General features: G+C 40.7%; 1 protein-coding gene across 1 annotated transcript in view; it reads left to right on the forward strand.

Annotated features, from left to right (window-relative positions):
• MTMR7 (myotubularin related protein 7) overlaps positions 1–25,407 on the forward strand; it is a 93,334-nt gene that overhangs the window by 61,248 nt on the left and 6,679 nt on the right. Inside the window, exons 7-10 of the mRNA XM_019737955.3 lie at positions 4,053–4,185; positions 20,620–20,729; positions 22,057–22,182; positions 23,473–23,522. Of these exons, the coding sequence (XP_019593514.2) occupies positions 4,053–4,185; positions 20,620–20,729; positions 22,057–22,182; positions 23,473–23,522 (419 nt within the window). The remainder of the gene's footprint in view (positions 1–4,052; positions 4,186–20,619; positions 20,730–22,056; positions 22,183–23,472; positions 23,523–25,407) is intronic.

A 25,407-nucleotide genomic window follows, 5' to 3' on the forward strand; every position in this document is an offset into this window, starting at 1 on the left:
AGCAGACCCTTCACCAGTCCAAATAGCCTGTAGTGAGGGAAAGAGACAATTTTGCATCACACATGGGGTTGGAATTTTAAATTGAACTGGATGATGATTTCCTGAGTGTAATCTGAAAGCTCTTAATTCTGCCTAATATGTTCTTAGGGGGTAGAAAAGGAGGGTTTTGAATAGCATAGTTGTAGACAGTAGTTGCAAGAAATAAAATCATATATTTTCATGTTGATTTTACATGTTAAGGTTCTTCATTTCACCAGTTACAGACAGAGAGCAAAGGACCATCGTTTGACCCTCTGTACTAGGATGTGGCCCAATTCTCCTGCTGCCAAGGTCAACTTCTATTCTCATTTCCCAACCACATCAGATCAGGTCCCATCATTATTCAGGTATAGAATGTATTCTGCTGAAATTTTAGAAGCCAAGACTAAGATAGTGAGCAGGCTGACCTTTAACTTGATATCAAGATTATTATTGATTTCATGGTTTTCATGTGTTTATTGATTGGTTTAGGGTTAGGGGAAGAATCTGATTCTATTTCTTAACTTTCTTGGCCTGTCAACCCTCTCAACTTCATTCCATTATTCAGTCATTTGTTGCGTCAGTCAGCCAGTCAATAATTCTTCATTGAGTGCCTGTCCGGTGCCAGGTCGAGGCGTGGGGATATGGTTATAAACAAGACAGCCAAGCTCCCTGTGGAGCTTATGTCTTCTATCCCATTCCAGTGGACCTTCTGTGTCATGGGCACTGAATCCCCAATTTTTCAATTTTACCTGCTCAGAATCTTTCAGTTGCTTTCTACTGCCACAGATGAAGTCTAAGCTTAATTGGCCTGTTAGTAGAGGACCCTAAATATTTTCTAGCTTCTTCTCTTGCTACTGTCACCATACGTGAACCTTCCACTCTGTTTGCACTGGTTGGCTCTCCAATATCCACCTGCTCCTTTGATTTTTGTCCCTCACTTCTTCTCTTCTGTTTTATCTGGAATACCCTTCCTTTTCTCTCTCTCTTTCTGGAGTATTATAGTCCATCTCAAGTGCTCCTTCTTTCATGACACGTTGCCCCTGATCCCCTAGGCCACGTGGGGCTGTTCCCAATTTGAACTGCTGCCACTGTCACTGCCTTTTACCAGTCATTCAGTTCCTGCCCAGTCCTGGTGGGTGTTGTCCGTTACTGTTTGGTGCTATGTGCTTTCCTTTACATGTTCAAGTGTAAGCTTATGGTGGGAGGAACAGTTTAGCCATCATTTTATTTTTTTCAGTGTCTGGCACACAGTAGATGTTCATGAAGTGTTTATTGAGAAATGGTGGGTTCTTTTTGTTTCATTTACGAGCTTTTCTGCACCCAAAGATGATGAGATTATCAAATAGCAGAGTGATGTTGGGTTAGAAAACAGGACAGTCTTTCCAGTCCCACTTTTCATTTGTCTGTTGTGTTCCTTAAGCATAAATGGAAACTGAAATGCAGTTACCGCTGTTGTTTTATCTGTTTGAGACTTTTTAGGAGCGGAAATGATAGCTTTTCCTTTAGTTGTTAAATGGAGTTCTCAGCCAAAGGGACGGGACCAAATTAGACTTCCTAGTAGTGTTTCGTTTATGTAAGGGACACTATCACTTCTTGCATTTTTATTAATTATATAACTGTATTTCCTGCTTTGACGGTTCAGCTTTTGCCTTACTATGAAAGGTCCTGTGAAATGTGTGGAAACTTTTAGAAAGTACCCTTTGGATGGTAGGTTAAATAGTGCCACCTTCTGTTCATGATGAGAAGTACCGTTGCCTTTCAAGAGGCCATCTTGTGTGTTGCTTCTTTGCTTTTAAACACTACCAATACATTTTCCCAAGTCATAGATAGTCAACTATTTAAAAAACGTGAGCAGAGGCCTAATTATAGATTAAAATAATAATAATAATAATAATAATAATAGTATTTTTGGTTTTATTCATTGAACTGTTTCAAAAGAGTATCTCTGTAGTATGTGGTGAGTATGCTTAACTTGAATTATGTAAGATAGAGAATAAACCCAAGGGCCATGTAGCCGAAGTTTACTTGCAAGTATCCTAGTAAAAAACTTGTTGTAAACAATAAGCCAACGGCTTTGGAAAATAGTTATACAAATCAGTGATATTTTATAATAGTTTCTTAGTAATAATGTCTAAAAGTAATTGTAGAAAAAATTTCCCCTTAAAATATTTAAAAAAATTAAAGCATGAGCATAAGTTATCTTAAAAATAACATTATTTTAATATTTTTTCTTGATTAAGGCCAAACCCTTGATTCTCATAAGATGCTTAGGAGAAAGGGGACACTCTTTTGTAAACTGGAAACAGTGTCCTGAGGGGCTAATGTGCCTCAGCTGATGTCACATGTACTAAATCATGGAGCAGGACTACTGTGAAAATGTGATGACCTATGTGCCAGCCTGAGCTCTTTACGGCAATGGCTGCCCTCTGATGTTTTCTTTTTCACTTCTAATATGTTTTATTTCTGTTGTTTAAATCACAAACCTCATATATCTTCTTTGTAACAAGGAATACAGGAGTATCTAAAGGAGTATTGATAGTGTCCCCCTGCCACTTGCCACCTCTGTCTTTCTGCTGTAACTACTGCCGATTTCCTATAGTCTTCCATTTTTATTCTATTTAATCAAACATGCATAAACATAAACATATATCTGTAGGTTGGTTTGTTTTTACAGAAAAAAATGGAACAATTATATGACTATTATTCTGTGGCTTAATCTTTTCATTGAACATTTCATGGGCCAATTTCCAGTCTCTTTCACTCTCGCTCTTTCGCTCTTTCTCTCTCTTTTTCTTTTTCTTGGTACTATTAGTAGTCCAGGGCATGAATATATCGTAATTTATCTAGTCATAGCCCTATTGAAATATTCATAGGTTTTCAGTTTTGTACTTTTATAGAAAAAAAGTTGCAATAGACCACATTTTTGGACATCTATCTTTAGGTGCTGGTACTTTTCACTGTGTTAGAGTCTCACAAGTTGGAGATCTGGGTCAAAGAATGTATGTTTCTAACTTAATTTAGCTTCTTAAAATTAGCTTTTCAAAAAGTATTTATTAATGCCACCCAGTACTGCATTGTGATCCTAAAAACTGACATTTTTCTCTGGCAGTGAGTCCTTTATGTTGTTCTCTGCCTGGGAGAACCCTCTGCCCTTTGTGGCAGAGGAAGAGAATGGCCAGCGAATACAGTTTTCTAGGACATGATTACCCACTTAGCCAAACAGCAAGAATTGTGTATTAGCAATAATGCCTCCATTCTAGAAATCTGTATTTCCCAGCTAAGGCAGGACTTGTCCCCTTCTTGATTTTAGTTACACAGGACTAGGGCCAAAAAATGTATTTCTTCAAAGTCCTTTATTATTAAACCCTGTTTGCACAAGGATACCCCCACTTCTCGTGTACAAAATTATGGTAATCAAAATGATCAAAAAGCCCTTGGAATTGGTCTCTAGATTTAAATAAGGTGGCTGGCAGATGTGCCTCTGAGATTTAGCATCTGCATGCCCTGGCTTCATTATACTCAGTGGTTCCTGCTCAAGGTTTAATTGGATGTCTGCAGGATTCTTGCAGGCAAATTGGAATGATGCAACCATTCCTATTGGATGGTTGCCTTAATTGCAGTATAATACTGCAAGAAATCATCATTTGACTTACAGACCTTTATGTTGATGGCTGTGTCTGCTGATATTCTTCTGTCAACCTGCACGTTGTAATGTCTGGTATTAAATCAGGGCGACCTGACTCTGTGACAGAATTCCATATTCGCTTCGGCAGTGACTGGGAACTGCGAGAGGCATCTCCAGAAGGGTTTACCCATAGAATGCTTCTTCCCAGCTCGGAAAACGTCCCCCACACCAACAAGTTTATGTTGAAAACAAACTCAGCACGTGGGTTTGAAACTACAGAGTTCAGCACAATGCACCAGTGACTTAAAACATTCACTGTGAATGCTTTTGTGGACATCCATGAAATGTTTTGGTTGTTTCATGTGCTGAATATAACTGGTGACTTCTGTTTTGCTGTCCATGGCAGCTTAATGCCATGGCAAATCGCGCTGCAGGGAAAGGCTACGAGAATGAAGACAACTATTCCAACATCAAGTTTCAGTTTATCGGGATAGAGAACATCCATGTCATGAGGAACAGTCTGCAAAAAATGCTGGAAGGTAAACCATTTCCTTATGCATGGAATTTAAAAAATGCAGTTAAATGTTTTAATGCCAACTTGGAGTAAGATAGTCTTTTGATTTTAACACTGTGTTTTTACCATGATGCCGTTTACATCGGTGGGGTATGTTGGGAAGGACATCATATCGTAGTGACTCTTTAAGCATTTAACAGCCTTTCTCGTGTTTTTGGTGGCATCCTGAAGTGATTTTGTCTCTTGGTTAGCAGTCAGGCACTCTCCAGTGGTTTATAACATCTGAGATAGAAGTGCACAGGGATATTTGTTCTTTCTCCTTTATAATAGTAGTTTGATCCATGTTCGAGGCCATTTGGAGATAGAGCAATCCTTCAGTTAAAGCAACAGCCCACTGATCTGACATGGAGATGAGGTTCATAAACTGAGTCCGAGTGGCTGAATGGCCATTAGGAGGGAGGATGTTGGAGTCCCAATCCTCATTTTTAAACAGCAGTAACCATGGCAATGTGCCCACACATAAATCACCCCCATTCACACCACAGTCACGTGCACCGCGACACACACACACACACACACACACACACACACACACACACAGACTGACATACTCACCGGAAAGGAAATTACGAACACCAAGTATGTAACATAGGAGAGTCATTCATGTGGCCAAACCAGCCATAAGCTGATTAGCAGAAATTCTGCATTTCAAGCAAAACCAGCTTCACTGACTGCTTGTGGTCCTTGTGATGACAAAGGCCAAGGAGGAATCTGTGACCACGGTCCTCCGCTTCTGGCTCTAGTAGAAACCAAAGAGCAAGAGGAAGATTTGTGCCCTGGGAACATAGAGAGGCTGTCAGTGCTGCACTTGCACTTTTGGGGAAAGCCCTGGAGACAGGGAGCTGAGTGCTAGGAAAGCGGCTGTCTGAATAGGAAGTGTGGGGTCTGGAAGGGACAAAGTGCTGAACGATTTTTTTCCAGGAGACACATTTGCCTTCGGTGACTTAGGCCATTCTCTGCTTAATCAGAACCACAGGCTGTAGTGAGAGCCTAACAGTGGGGCAGGAGAGAGCTGAGTGTCACAGGCAGGCCTCATTTCCATCTTCTGTCCTGGAGTCCCTGGGTCAGCTCAGTCATTGTGAAACTTTGAGCACATCCATTCCCTTCTCTGGGGTTCTCCTACCTGCCGTAAAATGAAAGGATTGGACTAATGGTTTCTTCCAGCCATGACAGCCTGTGAAATCGACAATTTGATGCCCCTGGTTGCAAACACTTTAACATTCAGCATTTGAATGGTTAGAAGGAATCTCGTCCTGCATCTGAAAAATTCACTGGCCCAGAGGCAGCTCCATCTTACTTGCACAGGAAATTTGCCACGTCTCAGGTCACAGTGACGATACCTGGGCCTGACTCTTTGAGCCTCTTAAACCTCTGGAGATTATCCTGAGCAGTTTGCTTTTTAGGCGTCAAAAAATTTGACTTTCTTTGTACTGTTATTGAAAGGATAGTCTAACTTTAGTATGAAGAGTGTTCACCATAATCAGAGTCATTAAAAAAATATAGATTGCTATGCTTTACATTTTTCATTTCGTAATTTCATAATCTGACTTTCGAGAACATACATTTTCTTCTATGCTGAAAGTAGCTCCTAAGAGTCCTGCTGACATATCATTTTGATTTTAGTTTTTAAGTGAGCACTTATTTGGTTCTTATTGGGAACCATTTCTTGTCCTTATATCTATGGTCGGACTCACTGTTTCTAAACAACATGCACACTGAGGTCCAGAGGGCAGGTTCTTCTCTGTTTCATAAGAGATTATGGTGCTTCTGCATCACTTTTCCAGCTCAGTGCAATGAGCAAGGACAGCTTTCTGGATGCCTTTCAGGGGTCTTGACCAATGTTTGACTATCTGTTTTTACCAAGTAAATTATAAACCACTCTGAAGCCTCAGCTGATGAAGTGATGCAATTGGACGCACCTTCTGAGGTGTTTCCTCCTTTGAACAGCCGTCCTTGGCATCAGAGGCTTGACTCCTGGTCACTTGGGAGGAAGAGGAATAGCACATTTCATTCATGATTATTATCTTCTGGGGTTTTTTTTTTACACCACTGTTATTGATATTATCAGAATAGATACTGAGAGTTACAGAGGACAATAATTGTTTGCATTCTGGCTGCAAATAGTTCTGTCTGTGAGCAAGAGCTGCAGGATTTTTCATCAGAAACTATAATCCAGGACCAAGTTCATATCCTGTGTAGGTCCTTTATTATAGAGCTGATTTAATTTTGTGTGATTTACAAGTTCTAAATCAAACTATTTTGTGGTAGTCATACCTCCCAATCAGATGATTCCTTTAAGTAATGTAGCAATTTTATAATTTATCAAGTGCTTTCCATAGTAGCTCCCCTTTTGATCATATAGATAATTGGTTCTTCCTTCAAATAAGAAAAGGATGATTGATTTTATGTACATATAAACAGTCAGTAGAAGAGCCTGAAATGGGGTTTTTCCAAGGCCAACGAAATTGTTATCATCAGATGTGGAGGTAAAAGTCTCCTAGGGCATCCTTGGTGTTGGGGAGGAAATCACTGAGAGGAAGGTAGAGGGGTGTACAAAGAATTACTTTCATGTCTAGGCTTGTTGAGGCTGTGCTGCACTGTAATGCCTCTTTGCAAATATCTGTTTTCAAGGTGGGGAGGTGTTTATGGAAAAGGCATCACGGTAGTGACATCTTCCTCCTTTTTCAGTCAACATGCTCCAACTTTTGGTGTTGTCTAGAAAACTGTACTTTCTTCCCACCACCTGTTTAGTGCCTGGATTCTACGTGACTATTAGATTAATAGTGTTGGCCGCTGTGTGGTTCTATGTAACTGACCCCTTACTCTTTGATTTATTCATTTAACTAAAACTTGAGCAACTGCCATGTGCCAGGCTTCCCCAGTATTGTCACTTCAAAGATTGTATCTGATTTTCACAGCAATAGTGTGCAGTCCGTGGTATTATCTGCTCTTTCCAGGTGAAGAAACTGAGTCTCAGCAGGGTTAGACAACTCAATTTAAGATAATTTTTAAAAGAGGAAGGAGTTGAAACAAATACATTGATACAGAAACATTTAAACTTGCTTTGGGAATTAAAGAAATGGAAGTTAAAACCTCAAGGTACCATTTCTCACTTAGTTTTTAAAAAGTAAAATATTCAATACTGAAAAGAATGTGGTAAAACTGGTGCTTTAAATATTTCTAGTGTTATTTAAATTGGCTTAGAGAGACATAACATATTGCCTCCCCTTAGGGACTAATCCAAAATATGGTTTTTAAAAAGAAATATGCATGCCTATTTTTATAGTAGCGTTTTATTTATAATAGAATTTTAGAAGCCATAGGAATATTCAGCAATCATAGACTGATTAAATAATTTGCTCTGTCTCTTGATAGAAAATATATCCATTAAAAATAATAAATGTGAAGAATATATGTGTATATTGTAACATGAGAGAATGTGGATAATGTAAGTGAAAATATTTAGGTTACAAAATTGTACAAATACTCTGATTTACTATATGGTAAATCATATATATAAAGAAAGAGTAGGAGAGAATGCCTAGAAAAATAATTGGATTAGAATGGAAAGATGACCAGTACTTATTTTCTTTTTCCTTCTTTATTTATAAAACATTCTCTATGGTTGGTATGTTACATTAAAAAATGTGTGTGTGTGTGTGTGTGTGTGTGTGTGTGTTTGTGTGTGTATGAAATCTCACAGTTTCTGTGGGCCAGGGGTCTGGGCATCTCTCATATATAAATAGTAACCCAGGGACCCTCTGCCCAGGGTCTTACGAGGCTGCAATTAAAGTGTCGGTTGGGCAGCGTTGTCATCTGGATGGTTGTTTGGATAGGGAAGAATCTGCTTCCAGGCTCATTCAGGTTGTTGGCAGAATTCCACTGAGCGCCCTGAGTTTTGGTGGCTGTCAGCTGTGGGCCTCCCTTAGGTCTTAGAGGCTGCCCCCAGTTCTCTGCCCTGTGGACCCTACATAAGTGGTTCACAACATGGCAGTTTATTTCTCCAGTTACAGAGTCTGGTATATTACATTTTAAACATATTTTTATATTGCATTTTTAAAAACACATCCTTCTCAGTATGACATAACAAGGCAGCCTATGAGCCTAGTATTTACTGTCACGTTACAGCGATCCTGTTGCTTTGTGGTTCCAGTATTAGACAGGCTCACAGATAACCACCCTACATGGTAATGATGCTGTTACACTTATGGAGTGATTTAATGTTCAATCTGTTTTACTATTTTATGATGTGTTTATATTCTTATAATATAAAGCATTGTTTTATATTTTAAGATACATTTATTCAAGTAATCCTCATTGCAATCATGGTGTACTTATTCTTAGTATCCCCATTTTACAGATGAAGAAATTAAGGCACAGAGGCTAAGAAGCTTGTGCAAGCTCACAACAGTAAGTGGTAGGACCAAGATTTTCATCTTAGTGTGAATCCAGACACAACACTCTTTACCACTTGGCTTTATGGCCTCTGTAGATAGTGGGTTGGGTAGAAAGTGTCTTGGCCTAAGTGTCTGAAGACCTGGGTTTGGGTTCTTGCCTTAGTCTCTGAGTAAACGCGAACAAACCTCATCTCCTGTATTTGTAAAACAATACATGCCAGACTTATTAAAAAAATTCCTTGCAAACCATCAAGTGCTTTCCAATGTGAGGTGCATTATACTTTTTCTTGGGAAGCAATGCTGTACTTTAAAAACAAGCACTGAAGAGAATGGATGAGGTAATGGGGCTATAGATTAACTCACTCAGTCAGGCAAGTATTTGTTAGGTCACATTCCTTTTTAGGGGTAACTTTTCTCAATTTCTTTATTCAAGAGACATGGAGTAAGACAACACAATTTGCCAGGCATGGAAGTGCTTGCCTTGTGATATGGTCTGTGTCCACTCAGCACAAGTTCAGGAAAAAATAATTTAATACATGCCATGTCAGGCCCGTGGGCGTTTTCTTAGCAAGTTGTTTTGTAGAGACACAAACCTCAGCCTGACAGTGGATCCGCTAGGAGTGGGTCCAGCGCACGGGAACACAGGCCCAATGTTGATTCAGCACTTTGGGCAATCCTGCAGTGAAGGGACCAAGCAGATTTGACGTCAAAGATTGAACATTTTTGTAGCAGGACCCAAACCGTAATCGCTTTTGTCATATCCCCTGGAATTGTGTGGCATTGACCACGGAGAAAGCGTCGTGGCAAAATCGGGTGGCCACAGAGATGGTATTTGATCTGTGCTGCTGTGTAAAGGTTCTGATCCCCAATTATTCAGAACCTTCATTGGTGTAGAAAGATAGTTTAAGCAAAGAGCTTTGGGTTTGTCCTGGGAGGCACGACTGCAGTGGGTGTGACGGTCATCCGACACCCTGCTCTGGTCTCCTTGCCAGGTTGTCCCAGGTGCACCAAGGTCAAGAAGGAACAGTTCCTACCACACACAGCTCCAAGGCTTCCGTGAACTATTTCTCTCTGCTCAGAGAGTTAAGGTTGCAGCTATCAGTTCAAATGGCCTTGTTGTTTGATACTTTTTCCTCATCTCCTGTCGAGGTGAGATGATGGCTAATTCAACCTTGAAGAAATGGAGGCGTTCAACCCATTAAAGATATTTCCTATTTAAAGTTTTCATTTTAAAGTATTTCCTATGACATAGCCTCTAAGTTTATGCTGTGAAATTCTACCAGATATGAGCTAAGAAAAGGCTGTGGAAAGGTTAATCTTTTTTAAGTTCTTCACATTCGGACGTTTTACCATTGGTAATTTCCTCATAGTACTGACCTATTAGACGACAGAGCCAATAAGGCCTGGCTGAAAATCTGGTCATTACCCTAAAAATTTAGCAAGATGGCATGGGTTTCCACATAGAAAACCCACTTTTCCCTTAAAGTGGAACTAGATAGCTTCACACAGCAACAGTTATAAGGCTTTTTAATGAGTCTTCTGCTAGGCCAACTGGTCTGTCCTGTCAGGCTTCGCTGGTCACCAATTCAGGGTCACTGGAGAAAAGAAATGGATCAAGGATATGTCCTTTGCTGTCTGTGGTGTTATAAGAAGATATAGAATGTGGCTGAGAGAGTGCTGGATGGTGCCGTGTTTCCCTGAAAATAAGACCGGGTCTTATATTAATTTTTGCTCCAAAAGACGCCTTTGGGCTTATATTCAGGGGATGTCATCCTGGAAAATCATGCTAGGGCTTATTTTCCAGTTAGGTCTTGTTTTCGGGGAAACACGGTATCAGCTAATCTAGACAATAATATCCTCAGCCCAAAGGCACAGAGGAAAGGGCAAAACCCTTTGGGTGTATGTGCTATGGACTGGATTCCAGCTCAGTTATTTACTGGCTGTGTAACCATGGATGACTTAGCAAACCTGTTTAAGGCACACTTTCCAATCTGAAAGTTGCTAGTAAATAATACCCTGGATGGTGGACAGTGTATGCAGAGTACCAGGCACAATGCCTGCTTATAGTAAAGACATAATAACTAGAAGCTGCCACAGTTATCTCAACCATTCATCTGTTCATCAACAATTACTGAGACAATGTGTTACGCATTGGATAGAAAAATGCTTCATTCATTAATACAAAATGAAGTAACTGATTTTTCATATAGAGCAACAATCAGGCAGAAAGAAAAGATGTTGCTTGCTAATTAGCGATGTCCCTGAGGGCTATCCCTGGGTAAGCGGATGGCTGCATGTTTTAAGTGGGTGTCAAACTGCAGACTTCATCTCTGGGTAAAATTATCAAAGGACAGGACAAGAGGAAATAAAGTGACTTAATGAGAGAACAGGGGTTATTTTTATCCTAATTCTGCTTTCTTTTGACATTCACTGAGGCAATTCAAAAATCTGAAACTTTTTACCTTTAGAATTATTGTTTTATTATTTTGTTAATCATGATGGCTTGTTTTGGGTAACTGGGACATTTACTAACTGAGTGCTTGTGGAAGAAAGTGTCTCCCATGAAACTAAAGATAGATATGGCTAATTTTAGTGACAAGGTGAGCTGTTTTTCCATAAGGCTGTAGTTGGGATTTAGCAATTCAGCATTTGCTTGCCAGTGACAATATGGTCTGAGATTTGATGAGCGTGTTGGTCCTGGCAGCTTTCTAGCTGATGTGATGAGCATGGAATGAGTCCCCACCCATGTCATCCCCTGCTGCATATGCTGCTTATTTTACCACTTCAGTTAGTTGCTGCCAACATCTGAATCTTATAAGATTCCTGGGCCTTCTTTCCAGTGCCTACTTCTAATATTTTATATCCACCCGACTTCCCAGACTCTCAACACTTTCTCCCAGTCTAGACTTCTCTGTTTCCATTTGCTTTAAGTTTTCTGTTTAGACCTTATCCTATCTTAAGCCCTACCATCAATCCTACCTCAGTGTGTATACTGACCTTGTTATTCTCTTTGTAGTGAAAATAACATGAAGTTGGAGTCAAAGGAATTAGATACCTATTGCCATGCACTTGCTGTGTCATGAGTATCTGAAACCATTCCTCTTTTAAAAATGAGATCATTATATCTACTGTAGATGGAAGGTTGTGTTGACTGAACACACAGAAAAAACCACGTAATAAAATGGGAAAACGTATTTTTTAATTTATTTGCTGCAAATGGTCTCTTTAGACTCCAAATTCACATGCAAAGCTAATAAATGCTAATAGGACATTCTTTTATGAACCTTCTGCTTGATCTTCTTTAGGCCAATGATAATTAGTATTACTACTATGTTTCCCCGAAAATAAGACCTAGCCGGGCAATCAGCTCTAATGCGTCTTTTGGAGTAAAAATTAACATAAGACCGGTCTTATTTTACTATAATATAAAACCGAGTCTTATATAATATAATATAATACGAGACCGGGTCTTATTTTAATTTTTGCTCCAAAAGACGCATTAGAGCTGATTGTCCGGCTAGGTCTTATTTTCGGGGAAACGTAGTAGAACATGCATATGTGTATGCATGGATTTACACACATGCATGTTTATTAGTAGCTGGACACACACACGTACTCATGTACCTGTGTGTACTATTTTCTATGCTACTAATTCAAGCAATGCTAACACAGGTATTCAGAATTTAGGCTTAATTGCACCTTACCATTTTATATCATCATGAAATTCTTTGAAAGAAAACAAGGCTATACAAAAATAGCTGTCATAGAATTATTGTATATAGGTTCCAGAAAGTAGCATCATAAACAAAACTGGGATTGTTTTAAAGAATAATCTTGTTGGTGTCCCGTGGAGAAGCTGAAATACACCTTCCGGTTAATGCAAAGAGGGCCCATGTCGGTTGGCATCGGTTGGGAACCCACCACCGCTAACATTAATAAATTGAATACAACTCCCTGCAGGGCTCAGAAGTTCCTTTTGTGTCACCATGGTAGGCTCCAAGGAAAAGAGGGAGACTGCAAAACAGGCTTAACCAATCATTTCTGGTTTTCAGGCCATAATTAAGTTCTCTTTGAACGGTTTTACCAGCTATATGTTCAGTGCAAGGACAGTATTATCACTTTGCAGAGTCTCTGAAGACCCTTTCATTGGGCTTGACTCCAGAATGTGAAAGCGACAAATCCTACATCAACAGAACTCAGGCATATGGCAGGCGTGGTAATTAAGGAAGGGCCATGTACATCTCAACTTTAGATCTTAGGAGGCGAGAAAGCCCAGTCCCAAACGGAGACTGTCTTTGTGCCCTCACTGATACCCACTCAACTGTATAGGAAGACATGACATTGATGCAGGAAGTATCTAAGGAAGATCATATTGAGGCTTATTTTCTTCCAAGTAAACTTTACATTTCCTCAGGATCCATAATGATATATTTTTTTCCTTTTTATGTATGTTTATGGGATAAGTTGTGCTGTTATGTAAAACAAATATTATTAGACGCGGGCATTAAACTCCCGGTTAGTAAGTACAGCTCTCTGTAATCAGTGGCATATGCCTCTGATGTCAGCTGAGATGAACTTCGTTCAGCAAAACGGTTTGCAAATATTGGTTTGGGTTTGGCAATAAGAGTGAACAAATCAGTATTTCTGCCTTATCCTGGGTTAGGTCAAACAAACTCACCAGTTTTATATTTAAAATCCCAAGCACTAATTGTTCCCGTCTCAAGTGTACCAACATCTGTCCCTGTGTATTAATCATCTGTAGAACTGTTTGCTTTTAACACTCCACTCAACATTTGGGAGGAAAACAGCCTCTCCGTGGTTACCTTGCTTGAAAACCTGGTGAGGTTATTTTACTGAAGGTCTACAGTTTTAATGTTGCTGAAAACAGAAATGTTAAGCAAAGAGCCATTCTCAGTTTGGGAAGAAAGGCGCTGACCTGGCAAGCAATGCGGCAGCCTGTCCCTGGCTGTGTGAGCTCTGGAACATTCTCTCTGGCAGGACATTTTAGGGCCTGTTCTGTGAGCCATCATTCCTCTCTTGCTTTTGGCACAGGCAGTCTCCAGGTTAGCTGGAAAGCCTGGTGTCTTTATTTTTAACTTGCTGTCATTTCTATGCCTTGTGGGGAGAGAAGGTGAAAAGGATCATTTGTTCTTGGGCTGAGCTTCAGAGTTTCGATGCCAAGATATCCCTCAGGCTCCCTGGACATTTTGAAATAAAGGAGAATGCCAACTCACCCGAAGCCCTACCATAACAACTGGAAAGTTTAGCCTGTTTAGTGAAAAAGACTGTTTGCAGGAGAAAATTAAAAAGAATCAGTGGAGTCCTGAGACTCTAAGTGGTGGAATGTGCATACTTTAGGATTAAGTTGAACACTTTGGTTCATGGCCTGGGGTTGGACAGAAAGACCAAACAGCAGGCGCCCAGGGAGTGTCAAGAGCTCACAGAAGGTGCTGGAATTCTGTGTGCTTCCTGCTGGGCTTATGCACAGTCAGAGGCGATCCTACCACTTGGTGGGCTGGTGCACTACTGCTCAGTGCTGCTCAGGGCTGCTCAGGGCGGAAAGATCTCCATGGGCTGGGCTGGGAAAGCAGGGGTTGCTCAGTTTGAACTGGGGGCTGGCATTTGGTCTTTGCGTCAGATTCAGAGGTCTGTCTTCAGAATGGGGTGCACTCACCCTGAGCTCAGGGGCAGGTCTGCTGAGGTGTGTACGCCCTGGATCCATTACTTTCTCGGAATCGGCTTGGCTCTGAGAGTGTCAGCTTCTCTGTGTAGTCCTCCGAAACTGTGTCACCTGCCTTGGCACACTGCTCCATCCAGGAGCCAACAGTGCTCTCCCACCTGCCCTTCCTAATTGCCCCTTTGCCACCTCGCAAAAGAGAAGCACACCTTTTCCCACACCCGCCATCTTATCATGATGCATTTTTCCAGGGTGCATGAGAGGGTACATACTTTTAACAGTTATTGTAGGGATGCATGTGCAAAAATGTCCGAGGACTTCTAATGAGGTTAGTCTCCCTGGAGCAATCTAATCGGTGTTGTCCCTTAGAAGTATAATGATAGTCACAAGTGAGGGCAGCATTTGTCATTTTAAATTTCCTAGTAGCCACATTAAAGAAAAGTACTAAACAGAAATGGGTGAATTAATTTTACTAATACATTGTATTTAACTTTATATATCCAAACTATTATCATTTCCACATGTAGTCAATATAAAAAAAAACTATCAGTGAGGCATTTAAAAATTTTTTTTTCATACTAAGTCTGAAATTTGGAATATACTTGACACTCACAACGTGTCTCACTGCAGACTTGCCACATGTGACTAGGGTCTACCACACTGGATCGTACAGTTCTAGGTAAAATGCATCCCCTTTAAGCTGATAGCATGAGGGAGCCAAGCATTTAGACTGGCCCTTGTTTGAATTATGAAAAATGACATCTCTGAGATTGAGAGGGCATTGCTTACGCACCATTGCTTACTGAATCCCAGCCTCACTCCTATCAGCTGCAGACTTTGGACAAGTTGTTGAACTTCTCTTTGCATTGGTTTCCACTTTTATAAAATGAGGATAATGACATTCCCTTCTTCATCTGATTGTTATGAAGATTGAAACACAACTATATAAAAAGCCACTATATGCCACGTAGGAGAGTGGCGTTGGGAAGCACTCTTGAAGTTTTGTTGTTGTTGTTGTTATTTCTAGTTAAGCCTGCCTATGTAACTGTGGTGGCAAAAACTCTAGGCTTGTTCATCGGAAGACTTGTGTTCTCCTTCTGCCATTGTTAGTTTGTGTTTTAACCTCTCTGCACGTCAGTTTTCTTAGGTTTGGGTGAGTGTAATACCGCCTACCTCTCAGGACACCATCCTGGGTGAACAAATGATAAAACAGGGCCAGTTCCTGAAGGGCCAGTTACTGAGCCTCGATATCCTCCAGTAAGTGACCCCAGGTGCAGTGTCGGGCAGGGGCGGAGCTGGAATTTGAATGCTGGAGCATCTGATCCAGAAGCTCATGCCCTTGGCAGTACCACATGTTGTTGCCCACATACACGTCATGATTTTTACTACGATGTATGGATTAGTTCACATAAAACTAAAATCTAAGTGAAACATGGAGGCCTTCCTGTTTCCCCAAGATGGCTGATTAAGCTAACATGAAATACCCGCTGATAAAAAAACCTATAAGTGCCAGATAAATATAGCAAAACTTTACTTAAATGAACAACTGAACATGCAAGAAAGGAGGCATTGCCATCAGAAAATCAAAACTACAGTGAGATATGACTTTACATCCACTAGGAAGGCTCTAAACAAAACCATAGATGGTAAGAAGTGCTGGTGAGGATGGGGGCATCAGAGCCGTCATACACTGCTGCTGGGAATGGAACCTGCTCCAGCTGCTGTGGAAAACAGATCTACCAGCAGCTTCTCAAACGGCTAAACCTCAAGTTACCACGGGACCCAGCATTTCACCTCCTGCGTATATACCCAGGAGAAAGAAAACACGTGTCTACACAAAAACTTGTGCACGAATGTTCACAGCAGCATTATTCATTATAGCCAAGAGATGGAAACAACCCAATGTCCGTTAGCTGATGAATGGATAGAAAAAAAAATGTGGTGTATCCATACAATAAAATATTTGGCCTTAAAAGGATGAAATACGGATACATGCTACAGCGTGGATGAACCTTGGAAACATGCTAAGTGAAAGAAGCAGGTCACAACGGACCACATATTGTAAGATGTGAAGGGTCTGGAATAGGCAAAGCTATAGAGAAAGAAAGTAGAATCATGGTTGCCTAGGGGTGGGAGAGGGGAAATGGGGTGACTGCTAATGGGTAGGGGTTTCTTTTTGAGGTGATGAAAAATATTCTGGAATTGATTGTGGTGATGGATGCTCAACTCTGGGTAGTAAAAGCCATTGAGTTGTACACTTTGAGTGATTTGTAAATGAATTATATCCTTAAAAAAAAATGGTTAAAAAACGAAAAGAAAAAAAAGGAACTCTCTAGGTGCTAGAAATGAAGACTGTTAAGAGCTTGAGCTGTTTCCATGGTGAAGGGTGGGGTGGAAGAAAGGAAGGGGGGGGGCTTTGCCTCCAGTGAAGGCTGAGGGCTTCAGATTTTGTTTCCATTTAATTTTTATTTTCCGCATCAGTGTTGCACTTGTAGAAAGTTTTTAAAAATCAAATAGCTCTATGTTTCTAACAACAACAACAACAAAAGCAAAATGCCGTCCTCTGCTCCTGGTATTCCCCACCTGCATTCCTACTTTTCAGGGCAGGTACTTTCTCGTACCTTAGGCCTCGGTCTCCATATTTCTGTCATCACCGGAGTTCACTGCTGTTGCTTGATTATTCCATGGTGCGCGTGGACATCCCTCTGTGGAAGAGGAGCCAAGGCCTTCATACAGTTTCCTCTGTACCTCTCACAACACAGGCTTCCCGCCCCCATCTGCCTCCCTCCGAGAGTTAGCGTCTTATTCAGTGTGCACATTATTTATTATTATTATTATTATTATTATTATTATTATTATTATGTAAGTATTATTCATAGCTGAGGCCTTTTATGTACTCTGGTGAAATTTCCTTTCTGGAACAACTTTATGTCTTTCCTGTAGTAATTGTCTCATAATTTTGTTTGGCTTCGTTCTCTTGTCCGGTAGTGTTTGCTCCGGGAAGCAGGATGACGGAGTGGTTAGGACAAGGGTTAGTAGCAGGGAAACACTGGGGCGCAGAGGGCGGTGGTTGAGGGTAAGAGGGAAGTCACTAAGGACAAACGGACCCCCGAGGGGAGCTGGTGGAGGGCTGTTTCTCCGGTGTTGGGCGGAGGTCTGAGGCCCTGGGAGGTCAGCAGGGCTGGCAGTCGGGAAGAAAAGCTGGACCTGAGGCATCAGGCAGTGAGGATGGGCTGGAGTGGAGAAGACAGCCTTCCTCGGGGGGCGGAGAAGGGGGTCTGCACTGCCCGGCAGAGTTCAGTGCTGCCGCTTCCCTTCCGCCTTCCAAATATCCTGCAAATATCTATAGTGAATCCTAACCTGGGACCCTAGAGAGGGGGATGTGGGGAGCATCCTCGTGCTCCAATTCAAATACAGAGGCTGCCCAAAAAATGTGTACACATGTTAAGAAAGGAAAAACCTGTATTAAAATTACGCTGGTGGTAACCACGTTGAGCACCTCGTCATTGCAGAAGTCAAACATGTCTCGTATTCATCTTTTGCTATTGGTATGTATTGAGCATCACAATTTTAATATAATTTTTTCCTTTCTTAAAATGTGTATACATATTTTGGGCCCCCTCTGTATATTAAAGTCTGTTCCAGATCACTGCTCTATTCTATCATATTCCTGGGGTGTTAGGCCTGTATCTTCTCTGTCTCTTTGCTCTTCCTTGAGAACACTGTTCCTTGGCGTGTGGTAAATTTTCCCTTATCTTCATCAAGCTTTGTCTATGGGATTCCACAAAAATATGGAAGTGTGGCTCTTGAGCAGTTTTTGGTTGAAAATGAACAAAAAGTTGGCATTAATATCCTTAGAGAGATAAGATTAGCAAAACTGGAAGCATCAGCAGTACAATCGTTAGCCAGGGTGTGGGGGGACAGGAGCTCGCCCACCCTGCTGGTGACGCTATAAACCAGGGCAGCCCTTTTGGAGAGCAAGTGGCAATACATGGCAGGGCTGAAGATGCATGGACCCTATGACCCAGCTCATTTCACTTACGGAAAGGCGTGTACAGGAAGATTTTCCACACGGAGTCTGTAGACAGATGGTTTTTGCCAGACTGTTTGTAAAGAATGAAAAAAGAGGAAACAACTACTAACAGCAGGGGTATGGTAAATGCGATCTGCTCAGAGTGGACTATTATAGAGCTGTTAAACGAATGAAAGTGATTTATTCATGTAATGTGGAGGTCTCAAAACTAAAACGTTGAATGAAAAAATCAAGTTGCAAAAGGCTATATAGTATATTTGTGTAAATTTTAAATACATATAAAAACAATATAAAATTATTTGAGGATAATAAGAATAATGCGGGCTAACATAAAACCACCCTTAGATGTAGTAGCTATTATCCCACTTTACAGCTGAGGAAACTGAGGCAAAGAGAGACTAAGTAACTTCTCCAACCTCACACAGCTAGTATGTAAGTAGTGAAGGGACAAACACCTGCTTGGGAATGTTAACAAACTTAGGAGGAAGAAGCAGGACAGCGTGGTAATATGGAATTTATTTGTAACATTTTTTCTTTCCTTTCATCTAAAGCAATTGTAGCCAACCTGAGTGTCTGTTACATTCTTTTAAAATTTTTGTGTGTGTGTTTAAGTATTTTGTAACACCACATTTTAATGACTAAAGACACCATAACCTTGGAAAACTCAGCCTGCTGCTGAGTGCCCAGGGCATGGGGCTGAGCAACGGAGCTGCAGATTCTATGCGTCGGTATGTCATTGGGCTGCAGCAAAGCACCTTCCCCTGTATTGGTTTTCATGTACAGTACCAGACTTTCATGGGGCTTTCTTGCTGGTGATGGTTGGTAGGAGGCAGCCCTGTGACCTCAGACAAAGGGACACTGCTCTGAGCCAGCGTGATGCCAGAGAGAGCTCAGGTCTCCAGCTGCTTAGATGGTTGCTGGAGCTATACTTCCCGCTCAGGGCAGAGATTTGGAAGGAAGGGTTTGGAATCTTGCCTAAACATATTCATAACACGGTTTTTTTTAAGTAGGGCCTCCTGCTCGGAATCTCGGTGTTATTTCCTTCATCACTGCTGCCATCTGTGACTCAGAATTTAACTACTTGTTATTTGTTTGTGTGGCTTTTTGTGTTGCAGGAAATACCAGTGAATCCTCTGTTATCTGGCATATTTTAGGGAAGGACATCTGTTAAATTAAACATGGTTGTTAAGGCCTACTCTATTCCAAATGGGCAGTGCTTCTGAAGAGTTATCAAAGTTGAATCTGGGAGTTTAAAGTTGGAAGAGTACTTAGATATACTTTAGTACACCTTCCCTGTTTTAAACATGAAGACATTGAAAGAGTTGAAATGTGCAAGATTATACAGCTAATTACAGAGCTAGAAGTAGGAGAAGGGGCTCCCTACTCCCTGCCTGTCAGTGCGTCAGAGTACAATAAAATATACTTAAACACAAATCTATGGAACATTATTTAGTTTTATTAGCTGATTTATAAGGTTCCACAAACTGGCTTTATAGCTATAAAACCCATGAATACATATTTGGAATGTAATATTCGTTATATAGTCAGAACACTAGCTCTAAAGATTTTTCACAGTTTATGTTAACTGAAAGGTAAGCTCCTGAAATAGCTTGTTACTATAATGGGTGTATTTACACACCTGCCTTAGTTGTGTCAATTTAGATATCATTGGGATCCCATGTTTCCTTCATTTTCAATCGAAGGGAAAACCCTTAACTTGATGCTCTAGAAGTGGTTCAGGATGAAAGGGTCTCATTTTTAAGTTCACATGCTTTACTCCTGTCGGGTGGGAGTTGTTGGCAAGAAGAATTCAGTGCTTTCCATTTAAGAGTTTTAGGATAATTCTGTTTTGTTTTTATGGTCCTAAACTGAAGTGGTTGATTGATGGAGTGATCTAACTGGGAAAGTGCTGGAGTCAGTTATATGATTTTTCTCCTCCATAGCACTCTTAACTCGTGCTCCCTAGTGGCCCATTTTGATACTGGAAGGGTAATTAAATCTTCTCTGCTGGGCCATTAGTAAACTATGGTAACATTCAATGATTTTCATTCATATTGATGTTTAAGTTTTACAAATAGAATACAGATGCAGCATCCTTCTTTACCAAAAAAGGTAGAAAGCCTTACTTGAAATGGTTTGATAGAATCAAGTTTAGTAAGCTTGGGCATTTATCTTAAGTCTTCCAGGAAATACTACAATGAAGGAATCATTAGCAAACTACCTGCAAATATGATCACATGTAAAATAAGAGATTGCCTTTATTTGGCTTTTATAACATGATTTATCTTGCAGTGTGTGAACTTAAATCTCCCTCCATGAGTGACTTTCTGTGGGGACTAGAGAACTCTGGCTGGTTAAGGCACATTAAGGCCATCATGGATGCAGGACTCTTCATTGCAAAGGTATGCAATTGCAGAGAACTTAAGTGGAGGGGCAGACTGGCCAGCACACAGACTGCAGGGTGGAGGGCCTGTCTCCTCCCCATCAGCTGCCCTGTGAGACTCTGCTGCACTGAGTGGGGAGCTGCTTTGCAGACCTCCACCCAGGTTGCCCTCTGAAGATGGGATTTTGCTAGAGAGGATGGTGCTTAGGTGATAGCACAGCAAAATGTTTTCAGAATATTCTCTCCAGTCAGGCGTGGTCCTAGACGAAGGGAAGAACTTTCTGTAGGAGAGTGCACCCCAAAGTGAGTCATTTCAGTGATGGAGGCCTGAGGCTTCCATCTTAGTAACCAGGTCCTCCTTTTTAATGATGGCATAAGCACAAGTCATATTCCCACACCTAGCAGAGGGATTCTGCCACAGGAAGAATCTCGCTACAACTTCCATACAAGTTATTTTTTGATTCAGTCTATTTCGTTGTTCAGGGTTTTTTTAAATATAAATTTCTCTTAGATTTATAGGTAAAGACCACCATTATCTTTTCTGATGACATGGTATGCTCCCCTTTATTAGATGATTCATTTATTCAACAGATATTTATTTAGTACCAAGCACTTTTCTATGTGCTAAGGATGTACTGCCAAACAAGCCAGTCTCTTCCCTCACAGAGCTTACATTCTGGTGAGGGATTCAGAAAATGAATAAAAATAGAATTTCAGGTAGTGATAAATGCTATCACAAAATCACCATTTCCCAATTTTTGTTTCCTGTCAAGATATTCAGCTAAAAATTGCATGCACATTTGCGATAGCAAATAAATTCTTTTCTCAGCAGAGACTTCCTGCTATACTTTTTATCTTTGTTTTCTCCTCCTTCCCGACCCCTGGATCCATTACTGGCTCTTATCCTTTTGTCTCTAATTTCAGTTTTACAATTTATGATTTTTGGGTCTTTTCTTTGGGCCAGTAGGAGATCCAGAATTTCAATACTGGAAAGGCTTAAGGTTGGAAACCCAGAGGGGAGGAGAGGTGGTTGATGGTGGGCTAGGAGCTATGTCATAGAGATAAGTTTGCACAAGTAGTACATATTATGTAGTACATATGCTTAGGTGAGATGGCCTGGCTGGTGGCTTCCGGATATAGTGGAAAGGGAAGGAAAAGCTTTAGCTACCAGCACCAAACCACTCCTTGGCTCTGCCCTAACTAGATACAGGCATGAGCACTAAATAAATGAATAGTTGTTAGTTTGGATGGGGTTTTTTTGTTTGTTTTTGCCTGTTTCTGTAAGTATAAAATCAAATGTAGTTCTGATGAGATTTTTCGTGTCTCTTTGCTCATCCTATTTTCAGGCAGTTTCAGAGGAAGGGGCAAGTGTGCTTGTCCACTGCTCCGACGGCTGGGACAGGACTGCTCAGGTGTGCTCGGTGGCCAGCCTGCTGCTGGATCCGCACTACCGGACTCTGCAAGGCTTCATGGTGAGTGGGTCGCGGGGCCGCTGGCTACGTGGTGAGTGGGGTCACCAGGCCGCTGGCTTCGTGGTGAGTGGGGTCACCAGGCCGCTGGCTTCATGGTGAGTGGGGTCACCAGGCCGCTGGCTTCGTGGTGAGGCCGCTGGGCTGCTAGCTTCATGGTGAAGCCACAGGGCTGCTGGCTTCGCGCTGAGTAGGGTCCCTGGGCCGCTTTCCACGCAGGACCCTGAACTGAATGGACGTCTCCTTTGGCAACTATCGGCAACTTTTATTTTCTCATCAACATTATTTTTCTCTTAGTATATCAGCAAGATGAATTAAAGGGAAAAGGTGAAATAGGTTGGGAATAAATGGGTGAATTTGGAGGGTATTGGAGCCAATCAGAATCAATATTATTAAATATGAATTTGGGGGCAAATATAAAATATATTCAGTAATGTGTAAAATAGTGAGTTTTATACATCATTTGCTCCTAAGTATTTCAAGTTTGAGGTAACATGAACAGAAAACAATTGAAAACATATTTGGAGACAAAATTTTCTGTATTGAGCATGCAAAAATTATTGAAAGCAAAAACTGTTTTCACTTACTGCTTTTATTTTTTAAGTAGTCCTTCACAACTCTGGATGAGAATATTGAAAATTTCAGTGTTTTTGTGTTCTTTGCTGAAATTCTGAGTCCATCCTCTCAGATTCTGCACTTTTTATGTGTGCATCAAAATATGACGTGTTGCTTCCAACTGCAGAATATCTGTGTAGTTGCCTGGAATGGTGAAGCTTTGGCTAAGCTGGAACCATTTTCCTAAAATGCCTGCAGGGACTTCCTAAAGACTGAGAGATTACCTCGTTCCTGCCTCTTGAACCAGATTTGGTGGAAAGTGCTTCAGTGGGTCCTGAAACCATGCTAGGGCTAGATGCTGACAAAAGAGGCCGAATGGGGGATCTCCTGGAAGATCTCCTTTATTAATACCAGCTGACACTGGGCACGAGTGAGAAGAGGCAGGTTTCCTCTCTTGGGCTTTTTTAAATTAAAATGTCAGAGAACTTCCAATTACCTGTGACAGTATTGAGGCTTCAGAGTGCCATTCCCATTTATTTTTCTTATGGACGACCTTCAACTCTGCCCTTCCGATAAGCATCTCTTTATCGGTGGGTAATGAGTGCTCATTCACTTGCAGGCTACCCGGGGATGGTGACTTCTGTTCTAAGAACCTTTGAATCCTTTAACATTATTGGTTGTAGTCTCATTTTTCCTCATTTGTTTCTCTCCATGATATTTATATTTTTTCTTGTGTAGGTATTAATTGAAAAGGACTGGATTTCCTTTGGTCATAAGTTTAATCACAGGTGAGAAATATTTAAAAATCTGTTATTTTGAATGTTCACGAAAAAAAAGTGTTTCTGAAGTTCTCAATTAGTAGGAGAAATAGCCTCATTTTAAAAGTTTCTTTGTAACTCTTATTCAGAAAGTCAAATTTTGTTGTATACATTGTATCACAGATAAATGAAGTTCTAACCCTGAGTATTCTTGGTAAGAACTAGTTAATGTTAAATTGTTCCAGAAGAGAGGGAGAATACTTCTCTCTCTTTTTTTTAGTTTCAGGTGTACAAAACAATGTAATAGACATTTGTCATTTATATCCCTCGCCCAGTGATAACCCCCCACCCCCCATCCACTATCCCTCTGACATCGCACACAGCCATTACATTTCCACTGTCTCTATTCCTAATGCTGTCCTCCGCTTCTTGTAACTATATTTAAAATTGTAGTTGACATTCATTATTGTTCAGCTTCAGGTGTACAGTGTAGTGATCAGGCATCTACATCATCCCTGAGTTGGTCTCCCTAATGGGACAAGTGCCCATCTGACACCCTGCAAAATCTTTACAGCATTACTGATTACATTCCCCAAATTAACTTTCATATCCCCATGGCAATCTTGTGCTTGTTCATTGATCTACAAATGACTGGGTCTTCCTTCCTCCTACAAACACATTTGATTTCCTAAATTATTCCATTTTTGAATTGAAAACATTCACTTTAAGCGGCAAGTTGTGAAATGTCTGTGAACAGTTTCTCTTTGATTTTTCACCAAGGGAGTAAATTGGGTTGTCCTGAGACATGTGTGTCACAGGTGACGTTTGTCCCAGACCTCTCTGGAGAAGTAATGTAGGACAGTGGCTCAGGCTTTGGTGCCAGACACTTTCCAGATCTAAATCCAGGATGTGGCATTTAGTAGCTGTGTGACCTTGGGCATCTGTTGTCTCTGAACATTGGTCTCCCATCTGTGAAATGGGGCTACTCTCCATGTTTCGCAGGGTTAGAGCAAGTATTTTTGCTCCTTGCCTGGCTTACACACGAGGATTGCAATAAACAGAAGCTATTGTTTTTGGAGACAACAGCCTCCCGTTTTTAGTATTGATGATAATGCCTGACCTGTGTTCTGGTGTTCTCTGATCTCTGAGTGGTAAATGTTGTAGCTAGTGTTGTCTAGTCTTTTGGTGAGAAAATTTAAATTTAGGCAGCATGCAAATAATTTGTTATTTTAATGTACATTTTTGACTGCTTCAAGGTATTTCCTAAAATAAGTTCAAAGTTCATGGAACCGCCAACATTTATAGTTTTTGAATTTAGCATTGAGCATTCATTCTGTGCTTTCTGGAATCCTATTGTTATAAAGGAGAAAATTAAACCCCCAAATCAATGAAGCAATCTTCTTAAGATCACATTGTTCTATCCAGTTTTGGGGTTCTACTGACTCTAGGCAGTTAGAATATCCGAGATAGAGGACAGATGGACAGAAAACATATGGAAATGGCTGAAGCCTAGCTGGATAATTGTTTTATGAAGAAAGAGGATATTAGGCAACCTTTTTTTGGCTACCAAAGGTGAATAGAACTGAAACTTTTGAGAAGTTTGCAGACAATTTCTAATGTTTCTACTCTTGTAGAAACTTCTAAACGGATCCCTGCTCATTTCTATTTCTCAAGTTGATCATCCAGTGCTGAGATGAGATTCCATATTGTTGTTTTATACTTGATGGCATCCAAATTACCCTTTTATATTCTTTCTAAAATTCATACAGTAGTGTAAATTACTACACAGTCTTCATTGAAGTTGATCTACTCTTGAAACTAGTTTCAAGATTCTCTGATGTACTCTTGAAAAACAAAAATATGAGAAATAAAGGTATATTGGAATGTGGTCACATGTTAATAAATTACATGACAA

Source organism: Rhinolophus sinicus, chromosome 16, assembly GCF_057876585.1.
Source record: "Rhinolophus sinicus isolate RSI-liver-muscle chromosome 16, RSI-T2T, whole genome shotgun sequence".
Taxonomy (NCBI): Eukaryota; Metazoa; Chordata; class Mammalia; order Chiroptera; family Rhinolophidae; genus Rhinolophus; species Rhinolophus sinicus.